General features: G+C 40.6%; 1 protein-coding gene and 1 long non-coding RNA gene across 2 annotated transcripts; one reads left to right on the top strand and one right to left on the bottom strand.

Annotated features, from left to right (window-relative positions):
- The first annotated feature begins 637 nt into the window (after positions 1–637).
- Positions 638–4867, top strand: LOC125546240. The gene is made up of 4 exons (XR_007300506.1): positions 638–3311; positions 3402–3497; positions 3612–3842; positions 4534–4867. It is a non-coding gene; the product is annotated as an uncharacterized LOC125546240 (long non-coding RNA).
- Positions 4868–14101: 9234 nt separating this feature from the next.
- On the bottom strand, positions 14102–17474 carry LOC125546239 (probable Histone-lysine N-methyltransferase ATXR5). Its single transcript, XM_048710429.1, has 6 exons — positions 17106–17474; positions 16865–16963; positions 15309–15532; positions 15128–15228; positions 14835–15047; positions 14102–14752 (listed from the first exon to the last, which is right to left on the bottom strand). The coding sequence occupies exons 1-6, from the start codon at positions 17446–17448 to the stop codon at positions 14593–14595; spliced, it is 1140 nt and encodes a 379-aa protein (XP_048566386.1). The 5' UTR covers positions 17449–17474; the 3' UTR covers positions 14102–14592.
- Positions 17475–22186: the final 4712 nt, after the last annotated feature.

Here is a 22186-nt window from a genome sequence, read left to right as displayed (position 1 = left end):
CATATATTTTTAACATAGCTATTTTGTTCTTATATCTGGAATAAATAGGTAGTGGATGTGTTGAAAACTTCAATTGGGCGCTCATAAGGTAATGTTGTTTCGTTCTATGTAAAAAATTAAAATGGAAAGATGAGAGTAGATGGAAAATCTTATTTTTATTCTTATATGTAAATAGATAGTTGTTGGGCAAACAACTTGAATGGGGCATGCGTGAGGTGACGTTGTTTTGTTCTATCTAATTTTTTAAATGATTTATCTATATGACGAACCATCCAGTTCTACAACAGATACAAATGATTTCTTTGTCGTTGGATTCCGATCAAAATCAAACCACCAGTTCCGTTGTGGTCCGGATCGATGCCGCAGGAATCCTTGTGGGCGAGAAAAACATATTTAAGACCATTGTGTACAAGTTTCGGCATATTTATTTACAATTATATAAAAAAAACTACATGGAAAAATACTGAATCATAATGTTTATATAAGATTTCCTTTTTTTAATAATCATTTGATATTTATTTTGAAGTAAATGAATTACATGGTACTATTAGAGTGGAAGATAAATCCTGAAAATAAATCATTCCTCGTGTACACTGTGTCCCCACTCGTCAAGGACCCAGCCAAATTCCTCCTTTTTCACCCACGAAGAGCCACTGCCTACCCCGCATCTTTCTTCTGCCCCGATTCAACCGGCTCTCTTCTCCCCAAGATTACAGCCCCGATTGGAACGACTGGCGGCGGCAGATCGGGGGAGGTCGCCCTACAGGCCGAGCTCGGATCCACCCAAACATCCAGCCCCGCGAGCACCCGGCCCTCTTCTCCCCCAACTGCAGCGACCCGTGACGCCAGATTGAAGGAGGCTGCCCCGCTGCCGAGGTTGGACCCACCGCATCAACCCGCCCAGTGAGCACCCGGCTCTCTTTTCCCCAGCGACCGATGACTTTTCGGTGATTTCCTCATGCCGCCCTCCTCATCCAGCCACCCCTTGGCGTTCAATGATTAGGGTTCATGCATACTAGTACTAATCACCTCGCCCTTCTCTGCAATTAGGATTTGCTACAGCCTGCGATGTTAAAAAGCCTGAACCTCCTGCTAGATAACTTTACTTGATATCCTATTAATAGGTCCGTGTGCAAAACCGCAATAGTGACCATGGTTTTGCATTTGTTATAGCCTGCTATTGTCAAAAGGGATGAACCTGAATATATGCTACTGTAGCACTGTTAGCCGTTATGGAAAAGTTCAGTTAGGTATGAGATGTGTGGCCTTAGCTGGGAGATTTCTTTTGCTTCCATGTGCTTGTATGGCTACTCTTGCATTCAGAAGAAAATTATATGTTAACCATCTGATGGTTGTACCCTGCTGTAATGAATAAAACTAGATGCTCTTGATCGTTGTATGGTGTCATAATCAGATGAACATAAACACATGAACTAAAGTATGCAGCATATAAAAGGAGAACTAATTACAAGCAGGAAGCAGTGCATCCTTGTATCCCTGTATCTATATGTCAGGATAAACTAGTTGCTTGATGCAACCACTTTATCTATGTTAAAACGTGAAACTGAATTCTATGTTTGTGGTTCTGTTGTCCCATAAATAGTCCTTAACTAGTGCTGTCAAAACTGAATAAAGACTGAGACTGCACTTGATTTTGACTCCTTCAGGAGATGCATAGCTCTGTATCAGTGTACTTTTGTCTACAGTACTAGTCAAAAGAGAACTAAACTTAATCTTTGACATGCCTCTCCTAATTTAGCTACCCATGATGTTAAGCGTCTGAAGCCCACAAGCATTTTCAGTACGCCCAGAACTTGATAAAAGCAGATACATGGTAAACTTTAGTTTTTTTACTATATTCTGACATACTAAGCTGGGTAAAATCAACCTGCTCCTACTTTGCAAACATACAACACCATCCATCGAGCCTTAATTCTGAAATAGTAGTAAACTTTCTGGTTTCTAAACTATGCCATACTAAGCTGACATACTAAGCTGGGTAAAATCAACCTGCTCCTACTTTGCAAACATACAACACCATCCATCGAGCCTTAATTCTGAAATAGTAGTAAACTTTCTGGTTTCTAAACTATGCCATACTAAGCTGACATACTAAGCTGGGTAAAATCAACCTGCTCCTACTTTGCAAACATACAACACCATCCATCGAGCCTTAATTCTGAAATAGTAGTAAACTTTCTGGTTTCTAAACTATGCCATACTAAGCTGACATACTAAGCTGGGTAAAATCAACCTGCTCCTACTTTGCAAACATACAACACCATCCATCGAGCCTTAATTCTGAAATAGTAGTAAACTTTCTGGTTTCTAAACTATGCCATACTAAGCTGACATACTAAGCTGGGTAAAATCAACCTGCTCCTACTTTGCAAACATACAACACCATCCATCGAGCCTTAATTCTGAAATAGTAGTAAACTTTCTGGTTTCTAAACTATGCCATACTAAGCTGACATACTAAGCTGGGTAAAATCAACCTGCTCCTACTTTGCAAACATACAACACCATCCATCGAGCCTTAATTCTGAAATAGTAGTAAACTTTCTGGTTTCTAAACTATGCCATACTAAGCTGACATACTAAGCTGGGTAAAATCAACCTGCTCCTACTTTGCAAACATACAACACCATCCATCGAGCCTTAATTCTGAAATAGTAGTAAACTTTCTGGTTTCTAAACTATGCCAGTAGCTCCGGTAATCATATATTTTTGCTGTTTTTTATTATGAACATTCTAGTCTTGTTTTTATTGGCTTGCTGGCTGCTTCTCCCTGACTGTGACCCAGCTGCACCATGCATGTTGATTTCTTTACTTGTTAGATCCCAATGCGTGAGATCTTCATTTTGTATTTATACATTCTGACATGAACTTCTTGTTGGCACTGCTGCCTGCTTACGAGTTATGACTATTTTACACAATCTAGTTTCTTTTTGTCTACCACCAATGCGAAGCCAACTTGTAATAGCTAAATCAGTCAGTTACGTTACAAGTACTCCTCCATCAATATGCTTACTCATAGTGCAAGCAAGAGTAAATGTTTTCCATTAATTTCACTTTAACAATTAGTTATACACGATATTAGTGCATCCCGTGCTTGCATCCTAACTTATCTACTTTATTATATTCATGTAAGCTCTAGGAAGGGGCTTTGAGAGATGAAGGGGAAGCCACTCTTGCTATGTCCAAAGCAATGCTAATATATCGTGTGGACTTACATCTTGAATAATGTGTACATCAGTGTGCATTCACTGGCTTTAATTAGGTCTTATGTTTCCACTTTCAGCAAAATTGTAAGCATTCCAAATACCTTACTTCTAGTCCTATGTCTATCGGATCTTGTCATTATATATGGAGTGGTAATGTTAGATTTTCATATATAGGAAAACGGCAAGTACAATAATCAGGAGCCAAGTCCCATTGAGTTTTTCAAAGAGACCCATACTAACAGCATGAGCGAGCCGACACATCTAGCTTATGTAAGATTTCTTCCTTTATTGTTTTTGACTTGAAATGATTCTCATATTGATCGAGTGTATCCATCATATGAACTTTGCCTTACTTGAGCATCAATGTTTTCCTTTATACAATAGAATGCAATGGAAAAGAAAAGGGAAACACAATCAGAAGTGACAACCAGTGTTCGATTCAATGATTGTGGCTGAAGTTCTAAAGGAAGAAAACGCCCATAGCACCTTCCTTTCCAGCATGAGTTATGCATCAAGATCCGGGAGATTTGGGAACTCTAATTCATCAGCAAGGATCTGAGTTCTAGAAGAAAGAATTGAGCAAAAGGATAGAGAGGCGAGAGATGCAAATGACAGGTACTTGTCTTGTTTCTTGTTGTGTTCTTGTTGTTTATTTTTTCATGCTTTTCTACCTGTGCATAGTGCCCTCATGATAGTAAGAAAATGCATAGACAAATACTTGTGAATAAGACATTTGTCTTCAGTTCTTGTAACAAACTGAGGAGTGCTTCGCTGTTTATATATGGTTTGATCCAAATCCAATAATCCAAAGTAACATAAAAATAATAATTCTTGTAATGAGAAATACATGGTTTTTGCTGCTACAACACAAAGGCATGAGAATAAGATTGTAATGCATGGTTTCTAATCCTGAAATCTAGTATGATTTGTTGTTTGGTTTATATGCTTGCTTTTTAGTAGAATGATATAGGTTGGTTGAGTTTGATCTAAAAGTTGTTGTCCAAGCATAGTTGCTTCTTGCCTAGGTTACTAACTTGATATCTTATCGGTGATGCTTGCTCCTTTTCAGAATGATAAATGAAATTTATCTCTTAGTTATGCATGTTTTTTACCATTATAAGTTATTCTTCAGTTTACTGTTTCATTTGCCCATCCATATGTTTGCCTTAACATTTAATAATGCACCTCTCTATTTTACATTCATATTTTGATAGATTGTAAGCTTCTTAGTGGTACTCTCACCTTTTTATCTTGTCTGTTTTCATCTCATCAAGATGCAATGTTGTTATGTTTTGTCAATTTATAGGCACTGAGAGGAGTTAGTGGTGAGACTTGAAGCACAAGCGAGAGCATTTGAAGAGGTGTAGAGGAAGCAACACGAATAATTGGAAGATGTGAAGAAGATCGAGCAAGAGAAGAATGAAGCATGGCAAAAGAAGCAACAAGAGACGGATATCCTGATTGGTTTTCTCTTAAGGGCTCAAGCAACTCAGCAAGCAACTTAGCAGTCCTAATCCAAACTTAATGGTGCATGAAGGCCATCCTTTTGCGATGGAAAGATAGTTGTTGAATCATACATTGCAATCATCAGGATAACACATGTGGTCTTTACTTATCTAAATATTGCTTTTCAACTTGTCTATTCTTCTGTCAAACTCGTGAGTCAGTGTTAATTTTAACTATGAAACACAATAGGACGAATTGGCTGAGACGATTAAATATATAATATCATAAATTTATGATGTGATTTGGATCTTAACTTATATTTATATAATCTCATATGAATTAAATAATTATTGTCATATGCATTTGGATTATAGTGGATTTAATCATTTGTCATAATTTAAATTCAAAATAAATCAAATATATGTGGTGTCATCTTCACCAATAATGAAACTAATGATGCTAGCTGTGGGATAGTCTTCTTGGGTGTTGACGTGGCATGAATTTGTGACGTTCCTACATCACTGAATATGGTGCAATATGGAATTTTTTCTCGTAGCGTGTGACATTAATCGACTGTCACAAAAGTAACAACTTGATGATGTTCTAGAGAACGTCACTGAAGGTCCTATATCCAGTGATGTTATTTTGCGCGCGCCGTCACTAGGAATAATCTGTGACGGGGATTCCGTGACGATCCTTGTGACGCCCATAAAACGTCACTTAGGGGTAATTTGTGACGTTATTAGCTATTCGATGACATTTTGTGTCTCGTCATAGTAGGCCCGATCTCAAGCCTCTCGGAGTTGGAATAAACGTTTTGATAGTTTGATCAAAGCATATGGTTTTATACAGACTTTTGGAGAAGTCTGTATTTACAAGAAAGTGAGTGGGAGCTTTGTAGCATTTCTAATATTATATGTGGATGACATATTGTTGATTGGAAATGATATAGAATTTCTGGATAGCATAAAAGGATACTTGAATAAGAGTTTTTCAATGAAAGACCTCGGTGAAGCTGCTTACATATTGGGCATCAAGATCTATAGAGATAGATCAAGACGCTTAATTGGACTTTCACAAAGCACATACCTTGACAAAGTTTTGAAAAAGTTCAAAATGGATCAAGCAAAGAAAGGGTTCTTGCCTGTGTTACAAGGTGTGAAGCTGAGTCAGACTCAATGCCCGACCACTGCAGAAGATAGAGAGAAAATGAAAAGTGTTCCCTATGCTTCAGCCATATGCTCTATCATGTATGCAATGTTGTGTACCAGACCTGATGTATGCCTTGCTATTAGTTTAGCAGGGAGGTACCAAAGTAATCCAAGAGTGGATCACTGGACAGCGGTCAAGAACATCCTGAAGTACCTAAAGAGGACTAAGGATATGTTTCTCATTTATGGAGGTGACAAAGAGCTCGTTGTAAATGGTTACGTCGATGCAAGCTTTGACACTGATCCGGACGATTCTAAATCGCGAACCGGATACGTGTTTATATTGAACGGCGGAGCTGTCAGTTGATGCAGTTCTAAACAAAGCGTCGTGGCGGGATCTACGTGTGAAGCGGAGTACATAGCTGCTTCGGAAGCAACAAATGAAAGAGTCTGGATGAAGGAGTTCATATCCGATCTAGGTGTCATACCTAGTGCATCGGGTCCAATGAAAATCTTTTGTGACAATACTGATGCAATTGCATTGGCAAAGGAATCCAGATTTCACAAGAGAACCAAGCACATCAAGAGACGCTTCAATTCCATCCAGGATCAAGTCCAAGTGGGAGACATAGAGATTTGCAAGATACATACAAATCTGAATGTTGCAGACCCGTTGACTAAGCCTCTTCCACGAGCAAAACATGATCAACACCAAGACTCCATGGGTGTTAGAATCATTACTGTGTAATCTAGATTATTGACTCTAGTGCAAGTGGGAGACTGAAGGAAATATGCCCTAGAGGGAATAATAAAGTTATTATTTATTTCCTCATATCATGATAAATGTTTATTATTCATGCTAGAATTGTATTAACCGGAAACATAATACATGTGTGAATACACTGACAAACATAGTGTCACTAGTATGCCTCTACTTGACTAGCTCGTTAATCAAAGATGGTTGAGTTTCCTAGCCATGGACATGAGTTGTCATTTTATTAACGGGATCACATCATTAGGAGAATGATGTGATTGACTTGACCCATTCCGTTAGCTTAGCACTTGATCATTTAGTTTGCTGATATTGCCTTCTCCATCACTTATACATGTTCCTGTGACTATGAGATTATGCAACTCCCAAATACCGGAAGAACACTTTGTGTGCTACCAAACGTCACAACGTAACTGGGTGATTATAAAGGTGCTCTATAGGTGTCTCCGATGGTGTTTGTTGAGTTGGCATAGATCAAGATTAGGATTTGTCACTCCGATTGTCGGAGAGGTATCTTTGGGCCCTCTCGGTAATGCACATCAAAATAAGCCTTGCAAGCAATATGACTAATGAGTTAGTTGCGGGATGATGCATTACGGAACGAGTAAAGAGACTTGCCGGTAACGAGATTGAGCTAGGTATTAAGATACCGACGATCGAATCTTGGGCAAGTAACATACACAAAGGGAACAACGTATGTTGTTTGACCGATAAAGATCTTTGTAGAATATGTAGGAACCAATATGAGCATCCAAGTTCCGCTATTGGTTATTGACAGGAGACATGTCTCGGTCATGTCTACATAGTTCTCGAACCCGTAGGGTCTGCACGCTTAAAGTTCTGTGACGATCGATATTATGAGTTTTTGTGTTTTCATGTACCGAAGGTAGTTCGAAGTCCCGGATATGATCACGGACATGACGAGGAGTCTCGAAGTGATCGGGATGTAAAGATCGATATATTGGACGACTATGTTCGGACACCGCAAGTGTTTTGGGAGGTTTCGGACATATACCGGAGTACGGGGGGGTTCCCCCCCCCCCCCCCCCCCCGGGGGGGGGGGATGTAATGGGCCTATTGGGCCTTAGTGGAGAAGAGGAGGGTGGCTAGGGCAGTCAGCGCGCCCCCTCCCCCTCTAGTCCGAATTGGACAAGGAGGGGGGCGGCGCCCCCCTTTCCTTCCCCCTCTCTCCTTCTCTTCCCCCTTCTCCTACTCCTACTAGGAAAGGAGGAGTCCTGCTCCCGGTGGGAGCAGGACTCCCCCCTTGGCGCGCCCTCCTCTTGGTCGGCCACCTCCCCCTAGCTCCTTTATATACGGGGGCAGGGGGCACCCCATAGAGACAACAATTGATCATTGATCTCTTAGCCGTGTGTGGTGCCCCCTCCACCATAATCCACCTCGGTCATATCGTAGTATCGTAGTGGTGCTTAGGCGAAGCCCTGCGTCGATAGCTTCATCATCACCGTCACCACGCCGTCGTGCTGACGAAGCTCTTCCCGGAAGCTCTACTGGATTGTGAGTTCGCGGGACATCACCGAGCTGAATGTGTGCTGAACACGGAGGTGTCGTAAGTTCGGTGCTGAGGATCGATCGATCATGAAGATGTACGACTACATCAACCGCGTTGTTATAACGCTTCCGCTTACGGTCTATGAGGGTACGTAGACGACACTCTCCCCTCTCGTTGATATGCATCACCATGATCTTGCGTGTGCGTAGGAAATTTTTTGAAATTACTACGTTCCCCAACATTATGGTGCTACCAGTAAAAAGAATTGGAAGACGGGGAGTGATGTACTTAATTCGAATTGATAATTTCTGTGAGATTTGTAAACTGCTTCCACCTCTTTTGATAGTATGGTGCTACCAATGTTTATGCCATTTGTTCTAGCAGTGACCATGATGGCTCTATATTTTACGCATTTTTAGAGCTCATATTTTGCATGTTCTCTTTATATATCATGTCTCATTGAACCAAATGTATGTCCATTATGCATGATTACCGTTTTTGCGCTTTTCATTGCGATCATTGCACATTTGTGTATTTATTTGGGTTTATTAGTTTTCCTTCTTTTCTTGTGTCTATAGGTGTATTGGGGCAACCTGGGAACAAGCACGATGAAAAGAGCAAGTATGGGTTCAAAACGGGGTCAGTCAGGGGGCAAACTTAGCCATTTCGAGGGTCGGAAAAATTCATTTTTTTTCTAGAGTGCTCCAAATCAAGATCTAAGACTATAAATGTATCGGCATCGTTCATACGAATTCAACGAGCTCAAGAACTTCAAATTCCGAGTTCGTATGAAGAAATGGCGGTCGTTTTACTGGAGAGAGATTACACAAAAGGATAGCAGGAAAGATGGCGTTCTCGTGGTCGTTTGAGCAGTCATTTGACGTCAAGACAGCTCCAAAAATTGCCCTTCCTGACGGAATTCTTCACAGATTTCGTACCCGTTCGATCCCACGGGATCCTTGGTTCGTAAAGAAGAGATTGGGTAGGATTAGGCTCATTGTGAGCCCCTGGATGAAGCTCATCAAGGGAGGAGGCTAGGGAGGCTCTCCATATAAGTCATCCACAACCCTTGCCGCCGTCTCTGATGCTCCATCAACATTCATTGATCCACGCAGCCATTATCCATCTCCATTGTTTCTCCAAAACCACCTCCATAGAGAAGAGAAGGGCCAAACCAAGAGGAAGAAGAAGGGGTGCCTCCACCACGCGCACCGGCCTTTGGGTCGGTGCGGTCTTCACCGCTGGCGGGCCGTCAACACCATCACCGGCGCCGCTATGGTCCTCTCCTCCACCGGCTTCATGTCGGCTTGTAACTTGCCCTCTCCCTCTATGATGTTTGAGTAGTTGTGTTAGTTCTTAGGATTTGGGTGAACCCTTGAATGATAAGTACTTTGTTTAATAAGTTGTCCAATATTCTCTTTATATGTGTTGCGTTGATTGTCTCATGGTGTTGTCAAGGACACCCACACAACATTATCCCCTTGTGGACTTCAGGCAAGTCATATTGGTGAGAAGGATAGTTGTGGAGGGTAGGTGGTGACAGGACACATTCTCGCTTCCTCCTGATCATTGCAATAGGGATTAGTAGAGAACCCTAGAATTTAAGGCCGTGACCACGGGGAGTTCACTCCCCTTAATCATCGTTGTGATAACCGGAGTGGGGAAGCACGGTACACAGTAACCTTGGTGGGGATGAGTACTTTATATGGCTCCGCCCACGCGAGATCATATACAAGTGGCTTAGTGATACAATTAGAGAGTCATGTTCATCATGTATTGTCAGCATCATACTTGTGGTGATGACTCCAATTCCCTCGGCAACGTTTACTACTCAAGCACCGTTTCACGTAGTTTAGTCTCTTTACTTTTCTGTCTTTTATTTCTTGTTCGTAATTTAGTAAACACTATCCATTTTATTTGTGTTCCTAGCAACTTACTAAAGTAGGCTATTTCCAAACTATGGTTTGGGTGCGTACGTAGTTCGTTAAGTGACAGCATAACTGCGGGGTTTGTGGTGCCTTCCTATTCGCTTCATGTGGGTTCGACACTCTATTTATCACGAAAGTGCTACAATAGCAATATGCACTTGCAGGCCATCTGACCTCAGTTTGTGTATATGACATTTTTTTTCCAGCAACGCCCTCCAGCACCATGGCCCGCAGAGAAGTATTAGGTTCTTGGAAAGTTGTAAGTGACAAATAATAAATAATTGATTCCAGATCATAATTATGTTTACATGTTTTGCCAATGTGTAATGAAAATTTCTGGAATCTGTCAAAAAAAAATCTTCCCAACCAACTGTGACCCCTTCTCTTACTTTCAAATAAAAAATACCACAAATATGCACGGGCTAGTAGTGACAAACGAGGCGCCCCAAGTTTAAGGAGCAGCGTAACTACGAAGTACTTGAAAAGTTGCAAACAATTTTACAGATTTCGATCTATTTTTTCAAATTATAAGCAATTTTTGACAAACGCAAATAATTTTTAAATTCCAAAAAAAATCAAGAAAACGTGAACATTTTGGTTTTGTAAACAAACCTTGAAAACAAGAATATCATTTGAAATTCCGGACATTTATTTTATAAATACAACAATTTTTAAAAATTCTGGAACATTTTTCTAAAACGTAAATATCTTTAGAAATTTTGAATATTTTTTGAATTTAAGAACAAAATTTGAAATGATGAACCTTTTTTGAAAATTCAAGCAAATTTTAAAAGCAAAAAACATTGTTTAAAATTTCTAACCATTTTTAAATTGCAAACAGATTTCTTTTATTAAAATTCTTAACATTGTTTGAAATTTCTAACCATCTTGAAATTTCTAGGTGTGTCTTCTGCCTGCTAGTAGTGACAAATGGGGCGCCCGAAGTCTAAGGAGCGGCGTAACTAGGAAATACTTGAAAAGTTGCAAACAATTTTAATATTTCTAAACATTGTTTGAAATTTCTAGGTGTGCCTTCTGCCTGCTAGTAGTGACAAATGAGGCACCCAAAGTCTAAGGAGCAGCGTAACTAGGAAATACTTCAAAAAGTTGCACACAATTTTGAGATTTCTAACCATTTTTAAATTGCGAACAGATTTTAGAAAAAATAAAACAATTTTTTAAAACATGAACCATTTTTGTAAATTTGTAATTGTTTGGAACAAGAAAAAGAATAAAGGAAATTAAATATAAAAAAGAGAAGAATCCGAAAAAACGATGAAGAAAAAACAACTGAAAAAGAGAAGAAAAGTAAAAAAGAGAAAAAATAAAAGGAAAAAGGAAAAAATCATGAAGGCGAAACCGATTCAGGAACCTTCTAGAAGGTTCCCAAAACCGGTCAGAACCTTCTAGTCTTCCCAAAGCCGGGATGCTCACCCACAAAAAAAATGTGGGTCGTCCCATGTTGCGAACTAGTTATGGACAGGGGTGTGTGGAAGTTTGCTATCCATATGCCTGAACCATGAGTTGGTCGCGAGATCTTATGGATTTCACCTCTAGTCTACCCCAACTTGTTTGGGACTAAAGGCTTTGTTCTTCTTGTTGTTGTTGTTTGTTGTTTGGGCCGTCCCATGTTGCAGCGAAGGATGTGTGTAGCCTCGACATTCTGTCGCAAAATGCGACGAATAGGAAATCGCCAACGTAGGTACTCCCTCTGTTTTTATTTACTCTACATATTAGAGTTGACTAAAGTCAAACTTCGTAAAGTTTGACCAAATTTATAGAAAATAATCTAAACATTTATCATAACAAATCAATGTGATGTGAAAGTACTTTCAATAATAATAAACTTTGTCAAAATTTACAAAGCTTGACTTTGAGCAAAGCAAATACGGGGACTAAATAAAAATAAAGTGAGTACATGTGCATCTGTTTGCTTGGCACGCATGTGTATGTGGGACGGGTTTCAACTGAAAAAAAAAGTATGTGGGACTTATTTTGAGGTAAAAAGAGTATGTGGTGCAGGCGCTCCTATGTCTCGCTTGACGCGAGACAATAGGATGTCTTAACTCAGGCAGCCATCCGATTGGGCCAGCCCAGCACGGACAGGCCTTCAGCACTTTTATTTCTTCTGTTTTGTTTCACATCCTTGCATTGGGTTTTCTGCTTTATTTTTTTAATTTTGCTTGTATTTCAAAAATTTCTGATTACATCTATTATAAATATCAGTTCATATACAGAAGTTGAAAAATGTTAATCGTTCATAAAAAAATGTTAAACATGTACAAAAAAAATTAATATATAATTTTTTTGTAAATGTGTATGAAAAAATATATATCAAAACATGTATATGAAAATATGTTAATGTTGTATAAACTGTATATTAAAAACATTCCTGATGTATATAAAAATAGAGCGATGTTTAGGGGAAAAGCAAACTCCAAAAATTAATTTTTAAAAGTATTAATCATGTATTTGAAAAGTGTTAAACATGTATATAAGAAATGTTCCTGGTGTATAGAAAAAAATATACAATGTGTATGGAAAAAAGTAGACAACAAAAAGTATAAGTTTTCAAAAATGTTAAACATATATTTGAAAAATGTTTAACTGTATGTGAAAAATGTTGAACATGCATAAACAAATGTGTCGGGTGTTTAAGAAATATGTATCTTCTGTACGAAAAAATTAGACATCCAAGCATATATTTGAAAAAAAATCATATACATATATAATGTTAAATCTATATTTAAAATGTTTTATATGTATACCAAAAATGTGCAATGTATATGAAAAACATATACATCAAAGTATTTGATTTACTTGAAAAAATATATTAATCATTTATTGAAAAATGTCTAACATGTATTATGAAATGTTCTTGATGTGTACGAAAGATGTACGTTGTGTAACAAAAATGTAGATATGTGCTGAAATAATTAAAAATGAAAGAAACATAAGAAACAAATGAAAGAAAACCGAACAGAAAAAGGAAACAAGAAAACCGGGGGGAGATGGTGCAAAAAATAGAAAATTCAAGAAAGAAACAAACAAAAAACATAGAAAACAAAGAAAAGGTGCGAAAATGAAAAAAATGTGAAAACCAAGAAAGAAACCAAGAAAACCAGTGAGGAGCAAAGGGAAACTAAAGTTATAGCAAAGAAAAAAGAAAACCCAAAGAGAACCAGTGAAAAAACCGACGAAAACTGAGAAAGAAATAAAGAAAACAGAGAAAAAATAAAAAAAGAAAGAAACCAATAAAAACCGGGATAGAAAGGTAAAAACCATTAAAACCCCAAAAAACCGTTGAAAACCAAAAGAAAAAACAAAAAAATCCGTGAGGGAAACAACAACAAAATAAAGAAATGAAAAAATGGACCGAAACGTTCTAAAAGGTTCCCAAGACCGGATTCATTGACACCTAATTGGGCTGGCCCACTCACGGCCCGCTCTGTGAGATTAATACTTCCAGGGTGGCGTGTTGCCATAGTTTGGCGGGGTTGGATCGGGCACAATCCAAACAACCCCTAAAAGATTTCAATGTTGTTAGTCTGACTCTTAATGGGTATATAGAGTATAACATGGGGGGAGACCTGGAGTATACGACAAGTTGTACTTAGTCTAAATCTACTTTATCTTTATTTCTTATCCATAGTCCTTCAACATATTTCTCATGCGTAGTTTAAAAAAAAAATTGTAACTTATAGTTGTCAAACTAAATTGATAGCATGACACATTTTATCTCTATGGTGTCAAATCAATTATACATTTGGTAACATTTTAGTTGACAAGTTATGGGTTCATAGCATAGTTCTAAACACATACACAGTAGTCTGCAAAAACTTTTCTTGGCGAAATCAGCAGCACTGGATTTCATTTTAAGAATTCATATAGTTCTGAAGTTAGTTGGGGATCAACTTCAAGAGGTTACAAAGGCAAGGAAGTTCAAGATCACTGCTGGTAGCTTGGCACGGCTTCTAAAAGTTGGAAAGTGTCAAAAGAACAAATAAATAAAATACCCAGCAGCGATAGGGCAATAATAACAAAGTAAAAGAAAATCACAGCACCAATAGGGAAAGCATATTTCACCATCCGAAATAACTGAACATAGAGAACAATTCCCCAACAAATGGGGTGAAACATTTCTCTTCCAGTTTCAAATGTACCACTAATTGGGACACAACAGCTACTTAACCATTCTACAGAGAGAGACAGGGGCAGATAGATATTTACTCCTATAGAAAGGGGGATGAATCCCCGAAAAAGACTCAAGTTGAGCAGGAACTCCGCAACAATAATGAATATGAATAAGATGACAGCATCTTGGGAGGTCAGGAGAAAAAGAAAACGAAGATCCCACTTGTCTCTCTCCACAGCTGAATGAAGACTGTTTTCACTACTAGATACTAACAACATCAGCATGTATATTGTTCGCCATCGGGGACCTCTTCTGGCAATTGAACTGTATATAAGTTACTGGATTTTCAGCGGCAATGCTGAAAGTGCCACCATTAATCGCCCAGACTCCTTGATGCTGGGCAGGTCAGAACTATTGGGGGAGTTAGACGAAATGATGCGTTGGGTACGCATACTCATGCCCGTTGTAGTCGTAGTACAGCTTCTCACCACGAGCTATATCACGGCAGGCGACCAGCAAGACATGGCACTCGCCGTCGATGTCGTACCTCACACACTTGACGTTCTGCTTTTTCTTTCCATCACTGCAGGAATTGGACAATATTAGAGTGGCGTAAGTAATGCTTAACACATGTACATTCATAAGGATAGGCAGCGACTACTTACGGAGTGTGGTTGTTAATGCCATTAATAAAGCGGGCTATGTTTCCACGTTTGTCAGGGCAGATGACAAGCTTCTGGGAAGGATCCGCTGGTGATAGAAGGGTCATTATACTATCACAGCCATCATTTTCCCTGTTCTTTAAATAATCAACATCGCCAGTGTATTCAGTTAAGAATGTGAGATCCTTAATATATGCATCAGCCTGCACAGTGAAACTGAAAACAAATATGCGTTAGTTTAACTACTCCGTACTGAAAAATGAAGAAACGTTAGAAGAATAATTCCAAAAACATACCCCTCATGGGAATCAAAAACCACCAGAAGTGGAGGGCATTCTCCTCTTTTCAACATGCTTCTGCAGAGTTCGATGGTTTCTTTGTCCTCTTTTGTAAGAACCTTGAAAGTCAACAAGTGTATCTTTAGGCACCAAGAGATCAAGAAATGCATTATACTGTTTAAAGTAAAAATTTGCTAACCTGCATACCACCTTCCTCCAGTTTTGCTTGATTGGCAGACATAGGGGCCATACTCGGCACATAAGTCAGCTCATTGCTGAACTCCATTTTCGAAGATGTCAATGCAGTGGCTGCAGAAGCCATCTGTTCAAGCCTTCGAACTCTATCTTCAGTGGGCACAAATGGCAGTAGCCTCCTCTTCTTCTTGTGCATAACAAGAGATCGCCTCTTTCGCCTCTTAGCATCTGTATACAAGTATTAAATAATGAATAAATGCAGTGAGCTATATGCAGGATACTATTGGATTGGAGATATATGCAGTCGAATGTCCCAACAAACTAGAAACTTCAGTTAATTGGAGATATATGCAGGATACTATTGGATTCACGAATCAACATACAACACCCCCTTTTCTCCCACCAGATGTGCATCCTACACATATTCAGTCATATTTTATATAAACTACAAAAGGTGGTGGCTTTTTTATGGCTCAATGAAAGCAGGCAGATCTTCAACATGATATGCATGTCACATATCCTCATGAATAAATGGAAGTCATTTAATCCGTACAAACTTGACCGGTCTATTTCAATAGCACATCCCTATTACTAAAATAAAACTGTGCTATTAAGATCAAATTAATGTTTTTTGAACGATGATTTCCCGCGCATTTCCAGCAGCGATAGTTTCCCGCGTAATTCTGAAGGCAATAGCTTTCCCACGCATTTGCAGTGGTGATAGCTCGCTGTGTTTGTTCATTACCTAGAAACTAGAATTCACTGGAGATATATGCAGGATACTACTGTATTGACCGGCCAGCCACGCAAAACAGAACAGTTCACAAATCAACATACAACAACCCCTACAAGATATAACTTTTTCTCCCACTAGAAGTGCATCCTACACGTAATCAATCCTATTTTAAATAAACTAAAAAGGTGGCAGGGTTTTATGGCTCAATAAGTGCAAGGCAGATCTCAAACAGGAAATACATGTGACGTATCTCTGTGAATCATCCTGATATGCATGTGCACAAATCAATGTAAGTCAATTAATCCGTACATACTTGACCAACCTACTTCAACAACACAATCCTACTAATAGTGTGCTATTAAGATCAAATTAAAGTTTTTTAACGATGCTTTCCCGCGTATTTCCAGCAGTGTTGGTTCGGCCACGCAATGCTGGCGGCGGTAGCTTTCCCGCGCATTTCCTGCGGTGATAGCTCACTGCATTTTTCAATGTTCATTACCTAGAAATTCTAGTCCACTGTGACATATATGCAGGATACTACTGTGTCGACCGGTCAGCCTAGCAAAAGAAAACAATCAACGAATCGACACACAATACCCACATAGGGTACAACTTTTTCTCCTACCAGATGTGCATCATACTCATAATCAGTCAAGTATTACAGATGAACTATTTACACCTTATGAATTATTTGCATATCAGCAGATGGCAATGCAGTATGTGTAACAATTGAGCGACGATTCCTCATCGCAGACTCCCTAGCTTAAGCCACACAATGAACAAAATCCATGCGATTCAAAATTTCAGAGATAAGAAAAAATTACCCTGAGAAAGCCCGCACTTTGCCGGCCGGACGGCGCCGCCCTCCGCGCCCTTCTCGATCCGGAAGAAATCGACGATCTTGCTCTGCTTCAACGGGAAACCTGACAGAAATTCAACCAACAAGAGGACGAGATGAGATGGAATTCACGGCAGGCGAGCGAGCGAGCGCGGACACAAGAGGGGGAGGGGAGCGGCAATGGCGAGATCGAGTCGCCGGGTTCGCGCGGCGGGGGAGGGACGCACGGATGATGGAGGTCGGGGCGCAGTCGGGGCAGAGCCAGGAGCCGAGCGGGACGGCGGGGAGGATGGGGCGGAGGCAGAAGGTGTGGCGGCCGCGGTCGCAGATGTCGCAGAGCAGCAGCTCCTCGTCGCGGTCCCCGGCGCCGCACGCCTCGCAGAGGGCCATCACGTGGCGGGCGCGGGCGAGGGGCGGCGGCGCGTCGACGGGGCGCGCCCGGCGCATCACGTCGGAGATCGAGCAGAAGCGGCGCGGCTCCGGCGGCGAGCGGGGCGGGGGCGCGGCGGCCGTCCGCTTCCGCCGCAGCTCCGGCGAGCTCGCCGCCGTCGACGGCGCGAGGGGGGCCATGGGGGGACGGGAGGGGAGGTGGCGGAGGGCGGCGGGAGGGGTGGGGTGGGGGGGGGGGGGGGGGGGGGGGGGGGGGGGCGCTGTGACTAGGCGAGGCCGGTGGGCTCCTCTCCTCTGGTTCTCGTTTTCACTCTGTCTCGCCTTCGCCCCGGGGGCTGCGTAAATAGGAGAAACCCGGAGGTGACCGGTTGGAAATGTCGCCCCTCCCCAAGGTCCAACCCTCCTTGCTGCCTGCCAAAATTTGTTTGCCCATCAGTTTCTTTCCTCTTTAATAACAACCAAGATTTCAAAATCTTTTGAAATCTTTTCACACACACACACACACATTGTGCTCTCCAACCAGGTGATTTTGTTTTGATCCTCTTGGACCAATGCTGCAGCGCGGGACAAATGCCGGATGCCCGATTACGCACGAAGAGGGATACCGCGCGCGTGTGGTTGCAGCACGGTAACGGGCACGTTCGATGCCGTGGCCCGAAGGGTTAACACATTTTTTTTAATTACGCGAGATTGAAAGTTGGTATGAAAAATAATTAATGTTACAGCGCGGGAACGGGCACGTGCAGTGCCGTGGCGTGAAGGGTTAAAATGTTTTTTTAGTTACGTGAGATCGACCGTTGGCATGAAAAAATCTATTCGAGATGATAAGTTCACCTACCGGAGGGTGATGCGAGCATGCCAGCGCCCACCTAGAGAGATAGGGACGACATTATTGCAGTAGACTAATATTTTTGAAATTAATAAACGCCGGCCAAAAAGAATATATTCTCTCGCTGGAAATGTAGAAGAAATTAATTTCGGCCATTTATTATTTTCAAATTTCTAAAATGGAAATATCTTCCTGTAGATTGGATGTTATTAATTTCGAGCAATTATTGTTTTCAATTTTTTTAAAGGAAATATCTTGCTGTAAATTGGTTGTTATTAATCTCGAGCATTTATTCTATTCAAATTTTGAAAAGGAGACCTCCTTCTGAATTGCCACGTGGCCTTTATTCCCTAAGCTTGAAATTGCTTCCTGGTGTTACCAATGGAGGTTTTTGGATGGCAATATCTGGGGAACGTTCTCTGGGAGCATTTTCCCAGCGAACGCTCAAATTGTCATGCAATTTCAACTAAAGTTGTCATGGCAATTTTACAGAAGTTGTCATGATCGGAAGATAAAGTTGCCATGTAGCGGCAAAAAATGACAATCATTTAATTTTTTTGGCCATCGATTTGATATGAATCCAATGGTTGTGGGGACGTTCTCTAAGATCTCCCTCCTAGGGAACGTTCGCCAGTTATTATTTCCCCCATTTGTACTTATGAGTTGATTTTCTTAGAGTTTTCGAGTTGTTCTTGGAGGTTTGAATAATGTAGAATGTTCTATTAATATATGGGGAAAATATGTGAGGTTGACGGAGTTAATGAGGGTTGTAAAGACACTGTTCACTAGCAAACGGATGGATATGGGTATTCCGTACGATATCGTACCGTATCTATTCGAGTCACATGAAAACTTGCGAGCATCGACAAATATAGGGTTCATTGTTCACCTACCGCGTTGGTGTGAATAGACCATCGCCCACGTGGAGAGATATGGACAATATTAGTGTATGATATTAAACTACAATAGTATTACGCTATATTCATACTTAGAGTAAATAACAAATGCCAGAAGTGATATTTATTCCACTATAAAAAATTGGACTTTACATTTTTCAAGCATCTTGGAAATATTGGGAAAGAGATCCTCTCCATATTACCATGTGACTTCAACTATTTTTCAAAATTTTAAAATCACACCATCTCTGAGATTACCAAAATATGGCATATAGATTAGCAATGTTTCTTTTCACGGGAGGGGAGTTATATTTTGGTCCAATTGGATTACTATCGAGGATGGAATAATGTAGTATATTCCATTATGAACGATGAAATGAGGTTAATGTAGTTACATGGATTGTACGGACACTATTACACTCACACGTGAAAATGGATGTGTGTGTTCCATATGATGCCTTATCGCGAAGAGTTAATGTATCTTTTGAGTCATATGAAATAATTGTGCGAGCGCCGATAAATCCTAGAGATAATATGCTCACCTACCGTGGTGTAGTGACAATGCTATTGTGATATGTTATTTGTTTCATAATTCAAATGAATCCATTAATGCTTTTCGATTTTGAGAGTGTGTTGGCCTGCACTCATGCTGACTCGCCATGTCCACATAGTTAGTGTTATAGTTGACGTAAATCTGACTTGTGTGATCAATTTGTGTTATTTTTTAAGTTTTTTTCTTTCACCCACCATGCAAGTTTGCATACCATGGATGCAATTAACTCTATACACAATGGAACACAATGAAATACACGAGGTCAATGAAGTTGTGTAGGTCGTACAGACACTACCGTGCACATGCAATGGATATGGGTGTTACGTGCGATGCCTTGTGGTGAAGAGTTGATGCATATTTTCTATCCACTGGTAGAAAAAGAGCCTGTTGTCCCGGTTCGTAAGGGCCTTTAGTCCCGATTCCTGAACCGGGACTAAAGTGTCGGTACTAATGCCCTGTCCCTTTAGTCCCGGTTCAATTCAGAACCAGGACTGATGGGCCTCCACGTGGCCTGTGCGCGGAGCCCAGACAGGAGACCCTTTGGTCCCGGTTGGTGGCACCAACCGGGACCAATAGGCATCCACACGTCAGCATTTCTGTGGCTGGGGTTTTTGTTTTTTTTTAAAAAGGGGGGGGCTTGGGGGTTTTGGGGGTTTTGGGGGGTTAATTTAGGTGTTTCATATATTGTGTTAGCTAGCTATAATTAATAGAGAGAAGTGTCCTCTATTATGTCCGTGCTTGGTCGACGCTACGTACTATACATACGTATAGAGAGGACTAGACACGCTAGCTAGCTAGTAAGCAAACGAAGGAAACAGAAGATCGTCATGAACATATATGCATACAGAGAGAAGTGATATCGACCACCTCTCCTTCTCCGAGAGATTGGTCGAACAACAAGTTCTCGTATATCTATCCGACACTACCGGCTACATATATACAATAATTATCTCTTACAAATATAATCATACGGACTCATGGTCCACATAGTATTCTCCGTCTTCGGCGATCACGTGGTCAAGAAAGAATGCCGCCAATTCCTCTTGAATTGCTCGCATGCGAGCTGGTGCTAGGAGTTCATCCCGCTTCCGAAACTTCTAATTTGAAAAAGGGGGTCAATATATATATATATATATATATATATATATATATATATATATATATATATGAATGAATGAAACTCAACACAAATGATGGTAATAAAATAAAATTGTGAATGTTGTTATTTACGTACTTCATATTGTTCGTCAGAGTACCCGCCCCGCTCACAGGTCGTGTGGCGGATGGACTCGTAGACGTAGTATCCACAGAAATCATTCCCTTGTTCCTGCCACAACCATTTTACAAGAAATAGAGGTCAATCAAACTGATAAGCAAGAATGCTAAATGGTATTGATGAAACTAGCGCTTGAATCACTAGGAGATGCGCGGAACATGCTACTATAGTACTTACTTTCGGGTGTCTAAATTCCAGCTCCTTCGGCAGTCCCAGAACTTTTCTGGTGAATTTTCTCCAAACCCTGCCAGACAAAGAAAACAATTACTTGATATCAGGAAATGAACAAAGTTGCTGATATGGTGGATAATGATCGATTTAACTTACTTCTTGAGGATCAGTCATGTCCGCATACTCCTGGGGATCTTTTCGTTTAGAGTCCAAGACGGTTACTACTCCCTGCTCAAGCCTAATCTCTAGGAGAATATAGTGGAAACTGCACACGCATGCATAACTCATCAATTACATTACTATAACCTGGACTAATATATAAGGGAAACCGAATATGCACAAGACAGTAACACTCACTTGAAGTTGTAAGGAAAGAGTATTATATCTTTGTTTTCATTTTTTTTGAATGATCGTAGCAAGTTGGCCTCGATATCTTCGGGACGATGTTCAACCTCAGTTGCATCTATGAGATATGTGTTAACGAACCCAATATCACCGATTTGTCTTTTCTTCAATTCGGCGATCTTCAATCTGCATAATATAGTGAGGATAATTATAAATACATGCAATGAAAGAGATGAGCTATATAGAGAGACTTAATGACAGAAGTAGTAGTACTTACAGACAGTAGCAGGTGATCGTTGTTTTATCGAGGGCCAATTGATTGAAAAACTGATAGAACTCCTCAAATGGAATAGGCAACAGTTCAATTCCAACGAGGTCATGCTCCGGTTTAACTCTCGCATACAAAGTACTCCTCCCCCCAGACTCTCTGCAGATTTTCAAGTACCAATCATGTAATCTTCGCATCATCGTTGTTAAAGATTTTTCATCTTTGACGAGAGGCTTCCCGTACTCGTATCTATGTATCTGCACCTCCATGGGATCATAATGTACATAGTCGGGCAGGTAATCATCAACATTGCCATAACCGGGCACCATCCTCGGATCGACGATGTCGCTAGGCACCTTGAGCGGGGGGCACGATTGCTTCGCTTGTTTGCCGAGCTGGGCAATTTGTTTTCCAGCTGCTCGTCGTTCTTTCAGCCTTTGATCACTGACTGTACTTCCCGACCGCTCCGCTTCGGCCCATGTCTTCGCAATAATGCACTCATAGTTGCCTTTCGGCGGAGACTTGGGTGGTTTTGCCAGGGCAGCCAGAGTGCGCTTCACTTTCACCGGATCTACCTTCT

This window comes from Triticum urartu, chromosome 3 (genome assembly GCF_003073215.2).
Source record: "Triticum urartu cultivar G1812 chromosome 3, Tu2.1, whole genome shotgun sequence".
Lineage (NCBI taxonomy): Eukaryota > Viridiplantae > Streptophyta > Magnoliopsida > Poales > Poaceae > Triticum > Triticum urartu.
The sequence above is the reverse complement of the archived record's forward strand: the minus strand, read 5'-3'. Positions and strand labels throughout refer to the sequence as shown.